The sequence below is a fragment of the Heterodontus francisci genome, chromosome 1 (genome assembly GCF_036365525.1).
Source record: "Heterodontus francisci isolate sHetFra1 chromosome 1, sHetFra1.hap1, whole genome shotgun sequence".
Lineage (NCBI taxonomy): Eukaryota > Metazoa > Chordata > Chondrichthyes > Heterodontiformes > Heterodontidae > Heterodontus > Heterodontus francisci.
Window position 1 is genome coordinate 198431930 of NC_090371.1, and position 19360 is coordinate 198451289.

The 19360-nt window shown below is 44.0% G+C and overlaps 1 protein-coding gene across 2 annotated transcripts in view; it reads right to left on the reverse strand.

Moving 5' to 3' along the window:
* Window positions 1–19360, reverse strand: part of tll1 (tolloid-like 1) — a 412500-nt gene that overhangs the window by 84244 nt on the left and 308896 nt on the right. For both annotated transcript variants that reach the window (XM_068040010.1, XM_068040002.1), the window contains 2 exons: window positions 12114–12259; window positions 9595–9790 (listed from right to left, as the gene is read on the reverse strand). In XM_068040010.1, the coding sequence (XP_067896111.1) occupies window positions 9595–9790; window positions 12114–12259 (342 nt within the window). The remainder of the gene's footprint in view (window positions 1–9594; window positions 9791–12113; window positions 12260–19360) is intronic.

A 19360-nucleotide genomic window follows, 5' to 3' on the forward strand; every position in this document is an offset into this window, starting at 1 on the left:
ACCTTATCAAGGCCTTTCTGGAAATCTAAGTACGATTTATCCACCAGTTCCCCTTCATTCACAGTGTCATGCAGGCCCCCACCTGCCAAGAATGAGGCATATTAATTTTGTCATATGAACATTGATTTTAAATTTGCTGGGAAGAAGAGAAGGTCTGTTACAAGGGCTGTCAGACACTTAGCTGAAAAACATTTGCATACTAACAGACAGTGCTTGTAGAGACAAATTCAACCCACAATGGATTTTGATCACCAGACATTGAAGGTATAAGGAAGAGCATTCCAGAGATTGCGAAGGTGATACAATCCACAAAAGCCAGGACTGGTTAAACTAGCTGGTCATATGACTAACTGGCTGGTCCAGGGTTTTTTGAACTGGCCACAGAATTTTTGAACTCAGGAAGAATGTTTGCTCCTGAAGTGAAAAGACCTCTCCTGTCTTCTCCCATCTCTTTCTCACAAGCCTCTGGACCCACTGAACACATGAACTTCAAGACAGAAAAGTCTCCTACAACGAACAAGGTTTAAGAAGAACACTGGGCCCCAACGAAAAGCAAGATCTACCTACTATCAAGGACTTTACAGTGAGGTCAAAGAACAGTAACCAAAACCATCTTCAGATATTGCCTCAAGCCTTTCCACTTTATTTCTTCTACTCTTTTCTGTCTCTATCTGTATGTGTCTATCCAATATGCATGCTAGCATGGGCACGTTGCGTATGTGTAGGCGTTAACCGAATTAGAGTTTAAGTTTAATAAAGTTCAACCTTTTTTCTTTAAACCTAAGGAAACCTGCTTGGCTAGTTCCTTTGCCTTATAATTGGAAGTTAGTGAACAAGGATTGACTAAGGGGGAACTATAGAAAACTGGTGTGTTAAAAATTCCCCGTTACGGTAAGACCAGGTGAAGGCTGAGAGGGAACTCTAGATCCCTTTCTCACCTGATTGTAACAGAAATTTGGGGGCTACCGTCCTGGATTTTACCCACAGACAAATGAGAGAAATTGGAAGTGGGAAGCCAAATTGTTCCCAATCAAAAAGAGCAAGATTTCAATACAGGTTTTCTTGTGGTTGTGTGTGCTTGAATACTAACATGTCTACAACTGAAGCTAGTAGCTCCCCAAGCCGGGGTGAAGTAACCTGGGATAAGTTAAAAGCACTGTCTATGGAAAAGTTGAGGAAAATGGCTGAGCTGTGTGGGATCACTGTACGTGGCAAGGCTAGGAGGTCTGAACTCCTATAGCTAGTGGCCAACCATTTTTTCCTTGAATCTGAAGAAGCAGAAACAGGGTTAGAAATGGACTCGGACAGGGTATTGCCAGCAAAGATACAATTGGAACAGAGAAACTTGAATTGAGGAAAGAGAGAGAGAGGAACAGTGAGCTTTCAAGAAGGAACGTGAAGACAAAAAGAGAGGGAGAAAAGAGAGAAAGAACCTTCCAGAAAGAATGCGAAGAAGGAGAGCTGAAGCAGCTTGAGTTAACTAGGGGGCAACAGTGTAACCACAGTGAAAGCATGGCCGATATGGAGCAGCGTAATTCAGGGCTGGGTACAGAATTGTTAAAACTAGCTCAACTAATTCCAAAATTCAATGAGGAAGATGTGGAAGAGTTTTTGTGTATTTTGAGAGGCTGGTAAGGCAGCTAAAATGGCCAGCTGAGACCTGGCCTCTTTTATTACAAAGCAAGCTAACTGGAAAAGCCCATGATGTTTATTCCCTGTTGCCAGATGAGAGTACATCAAATTATGAACTGACAAAAAATGCTATCCTCGGGGCATATGAATTAATGCCCGAAGCCTATCACCAAAAGTTTAGAACCCTCAAGAAGCAAGCTAATCAAACTTGTCTGGAGTTTGAAAGAAATAAGCAGCTGGCTTTTGACCAGTGGCTGAGGGTTCTTAAAGTACAGCTCAGCTATGAGAATCTCAGAGAGGTAATTCTGTTAGGGGAATTGAAACACACTCTCCCACTCTCCATAAAGACCCATGTAGAGTAAAGTACATAAAGTAACGCCACACCCGTTGAGTGGGGCAAGCAAGCCTATAGAAATTCTCAGGGACACTCAATCCCTTTTACTGGGAAAAGGCCTGACCTTTCCCCCTGAGAGTGCAGTGAACATCAAAATGGTGGTGAATGGTATTGGAGGGCAGTGTATGCCTGTATCTGTACATTGGATGCACCTGCAGTGCGACCTAGATTCGGGACAGGTGACCACAGGGATTATCCCTTGTTTGCCTGTGGACGGGGTTGAACTGCTCCTAGGTAATGATCTGGTGGGGGTGAAGGTGGTAGCTCCCCCTGTAGTGAAAGAAAGACTGCAGGAGGTCTGAGAGACAGGGCCATGGCAGTAGATGGACCTCTGCAGTTTCCTTGAATGTGTAATGAATGAGGCCATGATTAAACCAGCTCCCCCAGAGGAGACAGAATTGGCACTGCAGGCAGATGACCATGAGGTCTGTCTATCTGAGACTTTCTTTGGAAAGTTAGGAGACCCAGGGAATTAATTAAATAATTTTTCCATCGCTGAGGCTCAGCGAGCTGACCCAGTGTTGCAAGAGTCAGCAAAGACAGGCCCAGTCTGAAAGTGAAGCAGAGGGAGTCCCTGACTGCTGTTATTTAAAGAATGAGGTGCTGATGAGGAAATGGAGTTCTCCTCTCAGACCCGAGAGCAAGGTGTGGACAGTAGTTCACCAGTTAGTGGCGCCGCAGAAGTACCGGAGAGAAATATTAAGAAGGGCCCACGAGACTACAGTGACTGTACATGTTGGTATACGAAAGACAAAACCCACATAAGACAGCAGTTTGACTGACCAAAACTCCACAAAGATGTGGTGGAGTACTGCAGGAGTTGCCACATGTGCCACGTTGAAGGGAAACCCCAACCTACAGTGAAACCTGCACCCCTAAGTCCTGTACCGGTGTTAGGAGGACCCTCCAGCAGAGGGCTGGTGTACTGTAAGGGACCCCCCGCCAAGAACAAAAGGGGACAGGCAGGCACAAGGTTGGCAAAAAGGGTAGAAACAGAAGCGGAAAAAGCGACCAAGAGGGCAGGTTAAAGGAAGTCCAGGAGGAATCCCAGAAAAAACCCCGACTATCCGGTCAGCCAACCCCGAAAAATGTGAAAAGTTAGACCCCACATCCTCCTATGTAAATGCAGACACTAGAAGCACTCCACCAGAGTTGCTAACAGCATTTATAGGAACCTGCAAAGGCAAAGAAAGACCTCTAGGGGGCAGAGAAATAGTGAGGGTGATGCCTCGCCTATTCGAAGTGCCACAGAGGAGTGCAGTGGAGTCTGCAAAAATACCTGCAGGCAGGAGTGTCCCAGAGGAAAAAGAGGAGATTAGCAAAGAATCCTCCTCCACAGTCAGAAAAAAAGAGAACTACCCATTCCCTGAAGTCAAAAGCCTTTGCATGACTCAGCAAAGCACTGAAAGAGAGTTCAAGATAGATCTGCCTGCGACTGACTCTTCTGGAAAAAAAAAATCCAATTCGGCTATTTAAGCCTAACCATCTCAAAGACACCCTATGCAATCGTGGAAATGGACAAAGTGAAGAAAAACCTCCCCAAAGAACCACATATTTATTGGGATGCCAAAAAAGAGCAGTTTAAAGCAACATTGCTACCAAGAAAAGACAGGCTGTAATAAGTCTTAGGATTTACGAATGAATGTGAATGACTGAGAAAGTGGAACGCATGCTTTTTCCAGTATCTTATATTTTCTCTCTCGACCCTTTTGAATAAAATGCGCTTTTCTCAAATCGCATTTCATTCCACTGGGTGTAGAGGTGTCATGCAGGCCCCCACCTGCAAGAATGAGGTATGTTAATTTAAGTGCCTGGCAGCCCTTGTAACAGGACTTCTCTTCTTTCCAGCAAGTTTAAAATCAATGTTCAATTGACAAAATTAATACACCTCATTCTTGGCAGGTGGAAGCATAGAAACATAGAAAATAGGAACAGGAGTAGAACATTCGGCCCTGCAAGTCTGCTACGCCATTCATTATGATCATGGCTGATCATCCAACTCAGTAACCTGTTCCCGCTTTCGCCCCATACCCTTTGATCCCTTTAGACTCAAGAGCTATATCGAACTCCTTCTTAAAAACATACAATGTTTTGGCCTCAACTGCTTTCTGTGGCAGCGAATTCCACAGGCTCACCATTCTCTGGGTGAAGAAATTTCTCCTCATCTCCGTCTTGAAAGGTTTACCCCGTATCCTTAGACTATGACCCCTGGTTCTGGACTCCTCCACCATCAGGAACACCCTTCCTGCATCTACCCTGTCCAGTCCTGTTAGAATTTTATAGGTTTCTATGAGATCCCCCCTCACTCTTCTGAACTCCACCAAATATAATCCTAACCGATTCAATCTCTCCTCATACGCCAGTCCCGCCATCCCAGGAATCAGTATGGTAAATCTTCGCTGCACTCCCTCTATAGCAAGAACATCCTTCCTCAGATAAGGAGACCAAAACTGCACACAATATTCCAGGTGTGGCTTCACCAAGGCCCTGTATAATTGCAGTAAGACATCCCTGCTCCTGTACTCGAATCCTTTCGCTATGAAGGCCAACATACCATTTGCCTTTTTTACCACCTGTTGCACCTGCATGCTTACCTCAGCGACTGGTGTACGAGAACACCCAGGTCTCACTGCATATTCCCCTCTCTCAGTTTATAGCCGTTCAGGCAATAATCTGCCTTCCTGCTTTTGCTACCAAAGTGGATAACCTCACATTTATCCACATTATACTGTATCTGCCTTGCATTAGCCCACTCACTCAACTTGTCCAAATCACCCCGAAATCTCTCTGCATCCTCCTCACAACTCACCCTCCCACCCAGTTTTGTGTCATCGGCAAATTTGGAGATATTACATTTAGTTCCCTCATCTAAATCATTAATATATATTGTGAATAGCTGGGGTCCTAGCACCGATCCCTGCGGTACTCCACTAGTCACTGCCTGCCATTCGGCAAAAGACTCATTTATCCCTACTCTTTGTTTCCTGTCTGCCAACCAATTTTCTATCCATCGCAATACACTACCCCCAATCCCATGTGCTTTAATCTTACACACTAATCTCTTATGTGGGACTTTGTCGAAAGCCTTCTGAAAGTCCAAATAAATCACGTCCACTGGCTCCCCTTCATCACCTCTACTCGTTACATCCTCGAAGAATTCTTGTAGATTTGTCAAGCATGATTTCCCTTCCATAAATCCATGCTGACTCTGCCAGATTCTACCACTGTTCTCTAAGTGCTCTGCCATAAAATCTTTGATAACGGATGCTAGAATTTTCCCCACTACCAACTGACATCAGGCTGACTGGTCTATAATTCCCTGCTTTCTCTCTACCTCCCTTTTTAAATAGTGGGGTTACATTAGCTACCTTCCAATCTGTAGGAACTGTTCCAGATTCTATAGAATCTCGGAAGATGACCACCAATGCATCCACTATTTCTAGGTCCACTTCCTTAAGTACTCTGCGATGCATAGCATCAGGCCCTGGGGATTTATCGGCCTTCAATCCCAACAATTTCCCCAACACCATTTCTCTACTAATACTGATTGCCTTCAGTTCCTCTCTCTCACTAAACCCTGTGTTCCCCAACATTTCTGGTATGATATTTGTGTCCTCCTTTGTGAAGACAGAACCAAAGTATGCATTTAGTTGGTCAGCCATTTCTTTGTTCCCCATAATAAATTCCCCTGTTTCTGACAGTAAGGGATCTACATTTGTCTTCACCAATCTTTTTCTCTTCACATACCTATTACAGTCAGTTTTTATGTCCCCCGCAAGCTTGCTCTCATACTCTATTTTCCCCTTCTTAATCAATCCCTTGGTCCTCCTTTGCTGAATTCTAAACTGCTCCCAATCCTCAGGTCTGTTGTTTTTGCTGGCAGATTTATATACCTCTTCCTTGGATCTAATGCTTTCTCTAATTTCCCTTGTAAGCCATGGTTTGGCTACCTACCTTTTACTTTTGCGCCAGACAGGGATGAACAATTGTTGCAGTTCATCCATGAGCTCTTGAAATGTTTGCCATTGCCTATCCATCATCATTCCTTTAAGTAACGTTTCCCAATCCGTCATAGCCAACTCGCGCCTCATACCTTCATAGTTTCCTTTACTAAGATTCAGGACCCTAGTCTCAGAATCAACTACGTCACTCTCCATCGTGATGAAGAATTCTATCATATTATGGTCGCTCATCCCCAAGGGGTCTTGCACCACTGGATTGTCAAGTATTCCTCTCTCATTACACAATACTCAGTCTAGGATGGCCTGTTCTCCAATTGGTTCCTCAACGTATTGGTCCAGAAAACCATCCCGTATACACTCCAAGAATTCCTCCTCTACGGTATTGTGACTAATTTGATTTGCCCAATCTATATGCAGATTAAAATCATCCATAATAACAGATGTTCCTTTATCGCATGCTTCTCTAATTTCCTGTTTAATGCAATTCCCAACATCACCACCACAGTTTGGAGGTCTATATGCAACCCCCACTAACGTTTTTTGCCCCTTAGTGTTTCTCAGCTCTACCCATACAGATTCCACATCGTCAGAGCTAATATCTTTCCTCATTATTGTGTTAATTTCCTCTTTAACCAGCAATGCAACTCCACCGCCTTTTGCTTTTTGTCTGTCCTTCCTAAATACTGAATACCCCTGGATGTTCATTTCCCATTCCTGGTCACCTTGCAGCCATGTCTCCGTAATCTCGACTATATCATATCCATTTACATCTATTAGCGGGATTAAATCATCCAATTTATTGCGAATGCTCTGCGCGTTAAGGCACAAAGTCTTAAGGCTGGTCTTTTTAACATTACTTGTTCCCTTCCCACTATTTTTCACTGTGGCCCTGTTTGATTCTGGCCCTTGATTTCTCTGCCTGTCACTTTTCTTATTCCCCTTACCCTCTTTTGTTCTTGTCTTTGATGCCCCCTCCTCTGATTCCTTGCAAAGGTTCCCATCCTCCTGCCATTTTAGTTTAAACCCTCCCCAACCTTTCTAGCAAATACTCCCCCAAGGACATCAGTCCCGGTCCTGCCCAGGTGTAACCCATGTTTGTACTGGTCCCATCTTTCCCAGAACCGGTCCCCATGTCCTAGGAATTAAAAACCCTCCCCCTCACACTATCTCTTCAGCCACGTATTCATCCAATATATCCTGCTATTTCTACTCTGACTAGCACGTGGCACTGGTAGTAATCCTGAGATGAGGGCCTGCATGACTCCTCCACGCCCAGTGGAATGAAATGCGATTTGAGGAAAGCGCATTTCATTCAATAGGGTCGAGAGAGAAAATATAAGATACTGGAAAAGGCATGCGTTCCTCTCTCTCAGTCATTCACATTCATTCATAAATCCTAAGACTGTAAAACATTTGCATACTAACAGACAGTGCTTGTGGAGACAAAAGGGCCATTCCCTGACACATTCAACCCATAATGGATTTTGATCACCAGACATTGATGGTGTAAAGAAGAGCATTCCAGAGACTGTGAAGGTAATACAATCCATAAAAGCCAGTTCTGGTTAAACTAGCTGGTCACATGACTAACTGGCTGGTCCAGGGTTTTTTGAACTAGCCATCGAGTTTTTGAACTCAAAGAGTGTTTGCTCCTGGAGTGAGAAGACCTCTCCTGTCTGCTCCCATCTCTTTCTCACAAGCCTCTGGACCCACTGAGGACACATGAACTTCAAGAGAGAAAAGTCTCCTGTAATGAACAAGGTTCAAGAAGAATACTGGGCCCCAACGAAAAGCAAGATCTACCTACTATCAAGGACTTTATAGCGAGCTTGAAGAACAGTAATCAAAACCATCTTCAGATATTGCCTCAAACTTTTCCACTTTATTTCTTCTGCTCTTTTTTGTCTTGATCTGTACATGTGTATCGCATATGCATGCTGGCATGGGCTCGTCGCGTATCCGTAGGTGGTAACTGAATTTAAGTTTACTAAAGTTCAACCTTTTTTCTTTAAACCCAAGAAAACCTGTTTGGCTAGTTTCTTTGCCTTATAATTGGACGTTAGTGAACAAGGATTCACTAAGGGGGAGCTAAAAGAAATGGTGCGTTAAAAATTAAACCCTGTTACAGTAAGACCAGGTGAAGGCTGAGAGGGAACCCAAGACCCCTTTCTCACCTGGTTGTAACAACAGCACATTTTACTTCTTCAAAGAACTCCAGTAAATTGGTTAAACACGATTTCCTTCTCACAAAGCCATATTGACTCTGCCTGATTACCTTGAATTTTTTCTTGAAGTGCCCTGCTAGAATGTCTTTAATAATAGCTTCTATCATTTTCCCTATGGCAGATGTTAAGCAGATGTTCAGGATAGAATTGACTCACGTGGGTTAATTAAGTGAGGTTTGTGGGGGTGGGGGGGATGTGGGGGAGGTAAGGAATATGGTCGGAAAACCCAGATGTCCAGGTTTCCCCACTTGCTGTGGCATTTTAACTCCTCAGTATGCCTCTTCTTTAAAAGACAGGATCTGTGCACAGAAGCCAGTCTGGATGACATGCTCCTAGTTGGGTTGGAAACACTCTGGGAGAGGCCACAGCCCAAGGAACAAGTAGGGAGCCTGGTGCTGCATTAGTTGGAGCATGGTGGTCGGGGCAAGGAGTGGGGTTCAGGGCTGTTGTTCCTCTCAGAGTGGGTCTGGTATCTGTGGGCTTTGATCCTGCAGGGGATTGTGATCCCCAGTCCTGGGGTGGGGTAAGGAGGGGTTGATCTTTAAATGGAGGAATGGTCTGATGGCAGAGGGGATCTGATGATGGGGTAAAAGGTAAACTTGGGGATGCATTTCTTCTCCTCCTGGACCACAAACAGTGCTGTGAAGCCACTTACCTTTTTCACAATGCTGTCGTTTCCTCCCTTGAGCTGCTGAGTTTCCCAAGACCTGGGAAACCCAGCCAGGCAGGATTAAAACTGGAAGACAGATTAAGTCTGAGGCGCTCAGCCTCATTTATTTATTTAAATGGGCAACCCACCTGCTGGATGTGAAGTCGGTTGCCCACCCCCTGCCTTACCTCCATTAAATCCAGAAGTGGGTGGGTTGGGGATGAGTTGAAGTCAGTTTGGGATTTTAAAAATTCTTACTTCTCACCTGGCCCCAACTCAATTTTGCTGGTTAAAATTACCTGGTTAGTCTCCGTTTCCTCTGTTATTTCTGACCCGGGTGCACTTTATGGTAGTAAAAGGAAACAAATATTGTATTCTTCAGCTCTGATATCTCTCACTTTGATTAAATTACATTAAAAATTACAAATATATATTGTGTCTGTTTCAGAAAGCTTAATCAAGTAACTATTCAAGTATTTGTGTACCACAGAACTTGTCTACCTGCAGAGAAAGCTCAGCAGTTGTTTTTTGATTGAAATATTTACATTTCTTAGCTACTGCTACAATGTGTCAGCTTCAGCTCTAGCAAAGAACTGTCCTATAAAGCAAGAAACCATCTCTAAAACTGTTGCTTTAAATATTCAAATTTTTATAAGACAGTATGGCAAAGTTCACCCTTCCTGGGTTATATTAATTGACTCATATAGTACTCTGGATTTTACATGTTTGTACCTTTAAAAAAGTTTGCTGCAAATCCTGCTTTATTAACTGTTCCATCAGAAACAAATTTCATCCACAGGGTATTAGAAGCAGATTTGATGTCTTCTGGTTTGTTGTAGCCACAGAAACGCCCAATCAAAGGACTATTTTCATTATTGCCATTTCGGACCTCGAGATAGTCATAGGCACAATTGTCATGTCTCTCAACCTATGATGGAATAAGGGAAATATTTTACTCATTTTGCGCAAGGAAACCAGGACTCATTTTAAAGTGGATGAAAAACATTTATGAAACATCAAAAAATGTATTGCTTTTCACAGAATGATATAATAGTACAGCAAGGAGGGTGGCCATTCAGGCCATCAAGTCCACGCTGGCTCTGTCGAAGAGAAATTCTGTTAGTCCCACTACCCTACTCTTGCCCCATAGTTTGACATTTTTTATCCTTCAAGTATTTACCTCATTCCCTTTTGAAGGCTACTATTGAATCTGTTTCCACCACCCTTTTAGGCAGTACAATCCAAATGCTAACCACACGTTGGGCTGATTTTTATTGGCCTCCCTGAGACAGGATTGTGGGGTGGGCAGAGGCCCATTGAATTGCAACAGGAGGCAGGGGCAGAGGGACTGTTGCCTCCCCATCGCAATGCAATTTTGTCGGGGGCGAGATAGGCCGACGATAGCCTTCCCGCCCAGAAGCCAATTGAGGCTCTTAAGTGGCCTATTAATGGCCACCTAAGGGCCTCTTCCTGTTGCCGCTAGGATTTAACAAGCAGTGGGGGTGCCTCCACCATGTGGGGAGGTTGCCCAGTAAAACGAGGTGACCTCCCTGTGGGCTTGGGGGAAATCCTCCTCCGTGGGTCACAGATTGCCCACGGAGGGCCTCTGCTGGGGAAACCTGCAAGTCCCTGAACCTCCCTTCCCGGGGTCTGCCAGTCTGACCCTGACAACCCTGCCTTATTTACCTTGGATCTGCGCTCCAGCACTGGGCCTGGGTCCAAGGCCTCTTTCAGTACCAGCAGTAGCCACTGTTCCTGTTGGCACTGCCAATACTACTGATCTGCTGGCCCTCTGATTGGCACCAGCTCTTGGAGGCAGGATCCCCATCTTTAAAGGGATGGGATACCGGTGCCGGGCTGTTAATTGGCCCGGCACCATAGAATCTCTCTGGGGGAGGTGGGGGGTGGGGGGAAGGTTCCAGCTGGCCAAGGCAGCACTCACCCTGCCATTTTAGGTCGTGCTGTGAGCACAGTGTGTAATGAAGTTTTTTCCTCATATCATCTCTGGTTCTTTTGTCAATCACCTTAAGTCTATTCCCTCTTGTTATTGACCCTTCAGCCACTGGAAATAGTTTCTCCTTATTTATTCTACCTAAATTGCTCATGATTTTAAAGATCTTAGCCAAATCTCCTCTTAGTCTTCTCCGCTCTAAGGAGAATAATCCCAGCTTCTCCAGTATATCCATGGAACTGTAATTCCTCATTCCTGGAACAATTCTAGTAAATCTCTTCTGTACCCTCTCCAAATCCTTCAATTCCTTCCCAAAGTGCGGTGCCCTGAATTGAACACAATACTCCAGCTGGGGACGAACAAGTGTTTTATATAGGTTTAGAATAACTTCCTGGCTTTTGTATTCTATGCTTCTATTTATAAAGCCCAGAATCCCATACGCTTTATCAACCTGTCCTGCCATCTTCAAAGATTTGTTCACAAACACCCCCAGGTCTCTCTGTTTGTGCACCCCTTTTAAAATTGTACCGTTTAGCATGTATTGTTCTTCCTCAATCTTCCTACCAAAATAGATCACACTTTTCTGCATTGAATTTCATCTGCCATGTGTTTGCCCATTCCACCAGCTTGTCTATGTCCTCTTGAAGTCAATTGCTATCTTCCTCAGTTTGCTACACTTTCAAGTTATCTGCAGTTTTTTAAATTGTTCCCTGTACTCAAGTCATTAATGTTTATCAAAAATAGTAGTGGTCTTGCCACCAGACCTTGGAGAATGCCACTGTGTACCTCACTCCAGTTTTTGACTCCAATTTACCTGGGCTGGATCCCTCCTCAATTCCCTGAAATTAGCTCTCCTCCAGAAAGGATTTATATTCTAACCTGCTCCTTGTCCTTCTCATAAAATTGAGAGTTAGATATAAGTTTGAACTTTCAGGTTGTTTTACTGTTATAATTCGGTTTCCAAATATGAAATTCAACTCTTCAGTTGTAAAACAATAATTTAGATTTCAGAAGTAAAAAATGAATTTTAAAGAAGACCACCCAGCATGGAATCTACTTTAATACTCAAATACACTTAATACAAACTCCACTAAGCAGTGCTTGAAATTTTTCATTTCCTACCGCAAAAGCCAAGCAACCCCTATAATCTTACCTGCAGATTACAGCTCTGAAGAGGATTAATTCTGCAGCCAATTGCACTGTAGCTTGGGTTGTTCACCATACAGGATGCATTCTCTGCACAATAATGTTCTATCATTTAAACTTTCTTCCTGTAATTTTTATCATGCAACACAATTACCTCAAAGGCCTGGAAAATTAATCCTACATGATAGTGTTCAGACATTGTTATCTTCCACACGCATTCCTTCATTGGTCTATAGTCATCTGGATAGTTAGGAGACTGGATCTGTCCCGACTCTTTACTGATCTCGCCACCACAAATTGCTAATAATTAAAAATCATGTGTAAGCAGGGGTATAAATAAGATGGCAACTTATAGAATTCTATACATGGTATTTTCAACATAGCAATTACAAAGACATGTGAAACCACTCTCCCTCTGAAAACAACAGAAAGGACAGTACTGCAGTGAATTACACTGTGTGATTTATGCTTAGACTTCATATTGCAGTTGCCCTCCCACAATACTGAATGTAAGAATAGAAGCATAATCTACCTCTGCCCTGTGTGCCCTTTGGCAAAATACTCTGAGGTTGAATTTCTCCTGGGATTCTCCCCATCATGTGCTATAACTCAACAGAAACCCTAGAGAAATGCTTAAATGTCATTTATACCTTTTCTCCAGGGTTTTCGATAATCCTTCGCCCAAGTTCCAGTGAACAGTCGGAAGACCCCTGTGGCAATTCAACCCCTCTGTTAGAGGGACTGTACAATATCACACTCTGTGCATTCCAAAACTGTTATTGGCCTTTGTGGTAACCTAAGGGACTCAGCATTATCAAAAGAGCAAAAGGTAATGATGTCCTTAAGTCTGCAAAGTATCATTAGTCTCAAGTTGTCACACAAGCCAATAGTTTATTATGTTTTGGAAGGTATAACAATATGAAAGGTAGAACACTCTTCAATCAAAATCTGAAATACAAAAACATTTTTTCTTCCTGTGTCATTAGAAAAAGTGATTAGGGGTGCTTCCTAAAAATATAGTGATAGAGTGTGCCTTACTTTAATCTTTCCTAATTGAAGCACAAATTTATTGCATGTTGCTTCATTGTGAATATAAACTACTTCAATCACGGCAACGGCTAAACTGATTCTTAGGGGAGTGAACTTCCATGGGGTTTCTCCTGCTTGTCTGCTGCAACGTTGGCAGAAGAGCTGCAGAAAGCTCAGAGAAACAGCGTAAATGGCACTTATGCTATTTTTTCAGGGGTTTGCAGAGCTCTTCTACGGCAATGGGCAGGAGAATACCTGTGGAAATTCATCCACCCAAGTCTCTGCTTCCTGTATTCTATCCTGCATAAGTCCTGCTCACCAACCTTCTCTATTCTTATTGACCTATATTGTTGCCAGGTTACCAATAGTTCAAAATTAGAACTGTCATCCTCGTGTTAAAATTCCTCCAAATCACTTTAAATTTCACCAGCCTAACAACTCTCCAAGAAACTGTCCGTTCCTTCAACTTTGACCTCTTGTGCACCTCCCCCCACCATCCCTCCACCACCCTTGCACCACCCCCCCCACAACCATCTGCCCCTTCTCCGCCATACAATTAAAAGCCACACCTACTGCACCCTCGACTTCAGAATCAGAATTCCCTCCTAAAACCCCTCTGCTCTCCACCTTCCTATGCTGCTTCAAGACTCTCCTTAAAACCCATTACTTTGACCAAGCATTTGATCACCCATCCTGTATCTCATTTTCTACTTCGTCATCCTTTATGCCTCTGTTAGGTACCTTGGGATGTTTCTCCATTTTATTAAAGCAGCTGAAAAAATTCAAATTAAAGTTGTTGTGTCTGAGATTCTAGCATTGGGGTTTTTGACTTAGCAAAGGTTGTAATGGCCCTACCTGCTGAGCATTTCTTTTCCTTCAGTCAAAAAAGTTATATCTAAAATCCATTAAAAATATTGAGTTTCCAGCATGTTTTTCATTTTAATTAGTGTGCCTGATGGCTAATTTTGAGCTTCTCAGAGATATTACCCAGTGTCTGCTATCACCAATCCACCTACTCTCTCCCATCTCAGGGACCCAACTTTCATCTGTGTGCAGCACTTTCAGAGGAGTTTTCCTCATACTGAACAGTTGACAGCTGTTTGTTATTATCTGCTGCTATGGTTGCGTGGCGTCGCTAAGGAGCCAATTCCAGTTGCTTGGGGCCCCGGAAACTCATTTCAGCAAAAGAATTTTAATAACAAGTTATTGATTCGAGTGAAGAGCCATCCCCAAATATGTGGAACTCACGATGTTTAACAGTCATTGGGCATGACTGAGTCAAAAACAGGAACCAATCTGGCCACACTAACACCAGTTATTCCACAATCAAATTCTCAGCTCCACAAAAAATTGGGAATGGAGGCAACAGAAAGGAACCAAATCAAACTATTGGTGTCAGTTAATCTGTTTAATTTATGAATTACAGGTCTTTGCTGCTCTATCACAGGATTTCATTTTGGGCAGGGGGTGTGGGGGTGGTGGTGTGTGGTGGGATGGAAGTGCGTCAGGAACCCAGAGAGTGGGATGACCAGATTGGAAGATGAGAAAGGGTGTGAAGGTAATTGTTGGATTTTTGACTGTGGAATGGTTTGTGTTGGGGTAGTGAGCCAGAGGATTTATGATTGCTCCGTCATATGGCCTCATGCAATCAGATTATCTGAAGCGTGCCTGTATGAGGCAGTTGCGAACTTCTCTGGCAGCCAGGTGAGTGGCACAAGCACCCTGGCCACATCAAGCTATTCCTCCTCCTCCTCCTCCTCCTCCTCCTCCCCATCCTTGGAGGAGGATACAGATTGGTCTGCACCTTCCTGCTCCTGAAATTCCATTCCTCTTTGCAGCTTGATGTTGTACAAGGCACAGCAGACCACTACCATTCTGGACACCCTTGCTGGTGCATACTGAAAGGCGCCCCCTGATCTGTCCAGGCACACGACTCGCATCTCCAGCAAACCCAATGTCTTGTTCATTGATCACCCTTATGGGCATGTGGCTCTTGTTGGCCCTTTCTTCTGCATTAGTGGTAGGGCTCCTCAGAGGGGTTATCACCTGCTCCTCAGAGGGTAGCCCTTGTCTCCAAGGAACCACCAGCTCACAGTGTGGAGGTGCAAAAACATGCAGGAGATGTGACTGATGCATTATAAAGGAATCATAGCAGCTGCCAGGATATCTTACACAGAAATGCATGATAACCTTCCGGTAGCCGCATATGAGCTGATCATTGAGGAAGTAGAATTGCTTCTCATTGATAAGTACTCCAGGCTGATCTGAGGGTGCCATGATTGCCACATGTGTGCAGTCAGTGAGTCCCTGTACCTATGGGAATCCAGCCACTGCAGCAAATGCAACAGCCTTCTGTGTGAGACTGGTATCATCAGTATCAAAGTTGTTACGGACAGGTGGTAAGGGGTGTGGGTGGTTCCCACTGTTCACCTCTCAACTGACCACAACTGTGTTTTGTTTAAATGATGAGTTATCCCCTGAGTGTTTTTATTAGGGTCAAATAAACAAACAAATGACTTGTTTGCTTGTAGGTTTAAAACAGAAGATAAACTATTTATTAAACAATATTCTTTCCCCAAAATGTTTGCAACAACATTCAGGCACGCAAACACAAGAATAGATAGATAGAGAGGAAAAGGGTAAGTGATTTAAAGTGAGGTAAGTGCTCGTGGTTCATGGTAAACCTGTTGAATCTTTTAAGGAGGGCAGTCTCTTTTAAAGGTGCAGGCCTGGGTGTTTGTAGTCTTGAACTTGTTGAGGTGTTGTAGATTTCTGGTGGTTAAGACTTCAAACTGGCCTTCTCCTCTGGTGTGACCACACAATGGACTGGCATGTGGAATCTATGGTTATCTGTTGTTGTCTGGATGGGAACCATTCTATTATGATGTGGCTACTTCACACCTTCTTTGTCTCAGAAGAACCCATTCAATTCAGGAATGCCTCTTGATGGTTTCACGATGGGTATAGTTAAAACCTCTTAGTCTGGAATGTATCCTTTTGTCCTTTCTAGACAGTGAAGCAGTTTTTGAATGTACCGGCCAGATCATTTGACCTGTGGTGGTCATCTTTGCAGCACATTGTCCACTTTTTTTAAAAGGAAAAGTCAATTTCAAAGAGTCCACGTTGAATAAAGATCATACCTTAAAAGTTACAAATATGATATGTCTTTATTGGGCATGACGAAGTGATCATAACTGATGGCCTTGGCAAACATGGCATCAGTCATCTGGGCAATACACTTATAGGCAGCAAATTGTGAAATCCTGCAGCTATCAGCAGCAGATCCCTGAAAGGAGATGGAGAAATTCAGGACTGTGCTGACCTTGATGACCACTAGCAATGCGTGGCCCCATGGCCCTCTTGGAAGCTGGCCTTGTTTCAGTAGGGTGCAGATCTCAGCAATGAAATACTGTGAAAGCCTGAGCCTCTTAAGGCACTATTTCTTCATCATGTTAAGGGAATTGATCCTCAGCCTGTATACCTGTGTTGGCAGTATTTCTTCCTTTGAGCTGGAGCTCTGTGTTTGTCCCCTCTGTCCTGCAGAGCAGCATGTGGCTGTGGAGAAGGCAACTGCTGTTGCTGTGGCTCCTGCTGCTACTGGTGTTGGTGCGGCTGCTCCTCTTGTTCCTCATCAGAGGTCCATGCTATAGCTGCATAAGTTGCTCCCATGCTGCAGTGAAGGCTGACAGCAGGGAAGTGCAGATTAAGGTTAATAAGGTCCAAGGTAGATGAAAATCACCTGAGAAGCAGTGAAACCAGGCTCTCAGAACAAGTACTGTGAGCATAAGCCTTTCACATAGGTAGACCAGCATCAGTTTCACTGTTTAAAGTCTTTCCATCTGGCCAGTTTTATTGATCAATTGCTCTTGTTGACCCTGGTGAGTTGCACACAGCTTCGGAAACCTGTGCATTATCTGTTAAAGCCAGAATTCTAAGTTAAAACCACAATTAATTGCTTGTTAGAATATTTAAATCATTCACCTAACTGCTCCATGAGGGTTTCCCGCACATATCATAACACATCCCTGTAAAAGCTGTAAGTGAGTGAGATCATGTGGGGTTTCTGACATGCTGACATTTTCTGCCATTTAACCCCCACCCACACTTGAACACACTCCCTGCCAACCCCAGCTGTTAAAGTTCTGCCCTTTGTGTTTGAAAGTTTCAGATAGAATTTACTGGTTGCAGTAAGTTTCTTATTATGCTTCTATTGCAGCGAGAACATTTCCAAACCCCAATGACATCGGGAGACCAGGCTACTGATAAAAATCACTCCATGCGCATTCAGAGAAGATATTTATAGCATTGGGAAATTTTAGGTGCTAAAAACTGCTGATATCTCAAAGAGCTGCACAAGTAACTTGAGCAGTCAATCAAAAAGCTTTCTGCTGCTTTAAAATATGAGTAGTTGACAACTATAGTTGTGGATTCAAGCACCAATCCAAAGAGTACAGCTGCATTGGTGCAGGTGCCGTCAACCTGTTCAGAGCGATGTAAAAGCCCCAATGGCACTATTTGAAGAAGAGCAGCGAGTTCTCCTAGGGTCCTGGCTAACATTCATCCCTCAACTAACAATGCCAAAAACAGATCAACAAGTCAGTTAAGTCATTTGCTTTGCTTTGAGATTGCTGCTGTATTTACCTACATAACAGCAGTGACTTTACCTCAATAGTAATTTGCTGATTGTGAAGGTTTTGGAGCATTCTGAGGCCTAGCTGCAATACAAATGCAAATTTTCCTCAACTGATGCAAGTTCAGTCTACGGCATTTAAACGTGTCTTCACCTAGTGCCCTATCTTGACCTCAGGACATTCCAAAAATGCTTCACAAGCATTGGATTGTTTTTGAAGAGTTATGTAGGCAAACACGACAGCCAATTTGCAAAAGAGCAAGATTCCACACAGAACAAATGAACAACTGACCACATAATGAGAAGAGAAAATTATGCAGTTATATGTAAAGAAATAGGGCCTAATTTTTCCCAGTCCCAGGTTGACCTGCTTCTGGCAGACAGCGGGACTCTGGTTGGGACATTACCAGTGCCTTCCAATTCAAGACAGTGGCCCGTCTCTGAGATGTACCAGCCCAATCAAAGGGCCATCAGCTTGATAACACCACCAATAGCACCATCGATAGAGGAGGCCGCTGCTGAGGATGCAGGAAGAAAAAGAGCACATCTCCATGTTGCAGGTCCTGGCAATCAGAGGGTGAACCCTACAGCGACAGTGTCAGAGTCATAGGGGCAGCCATTGCTGATGGGGGCCCCTCCATGGGCCTTGGAGTGACCATAAAGGAAAGCCCCGCCGGGAACCCGCTGGGAGATCACCACCGTTTACCTGGTGGCCTTGATATGCGGCAGGGGCCAGTCCCAAGGTTGGTAAAATGCTGGTGGGGGCGGAAGTGATCATTAATTAGTCAGTTGATTGGTTTAATTGGCTCACCACCTCCTGTTGGCAGGCGGCTGTGCTGCTGCTGTTCCCATTATTGCAAATATCCCGTAGCGACAGGAACATACGAATTAGGAGCAGGGGTAAGCCACTCGTCCACTCGAGCCTGCTCCGCCATTCAATAAGTTCATGGCTGAACTGATTTCTCCACATTACCACCTACCCCCAATAACCTTTCACCCCTTTGCTTATCAAGAATCTATCTACCTCAGCCTTAAAAATATTCAAAGACTCCACCGACTTTTGAGGATGAGAATTCCAAAGACTACGACCCTCAGAGAAAAAATTTCTCCTCATCTCTGTCTTAAATGGGTGACCCCTTATTTTTAAATAATGACCCTTGGTTCTAGATTCTCCCACAAGGGGAAACATCCTTTCCACATCCACCCTGTCAAGACCCCTCAGGATCTTAAACAAAAACAAGAAATGCTGGAAATACTCAGCAGGTCTGGCAGCATCTGTGGAGAGAGAAGCAGAGTTAAGAGATTAGAGATACAGCACTGAAACAGGCCCTTCGGCCCACCGAGTCTGTGCCGAACATCAACCACCCATTTATACTAATCCTACACTAATCCCATATTCCTGCCAAACATCCCCACCTGTCCCTATATTTCCCTACCACCTACCTATACTAGTGACAATTTATAATGGCCAATTTACCTATCAACCTGCAAGTCTTTTGGCTTGTGGGAGGAAACCGGAGCACCCGGAGAAAACCCACGCAGACACAGGGAGAACTTGCAAACTCCACACAGGCAGTACCCGGAATCGAACCCGGGTCCCTGGAGCTGTGAGGCTGCAGTGCTAACCACTGCGCCACTGTGCCGCCCCAGTTAACGTTTCAGGTCAATGATCCTTCTCCAGAACTAGCAAATATTAGAAATGTAAAAGGTTATAAGCAAGTAAAGCGGGGGTGGGGCAAGAG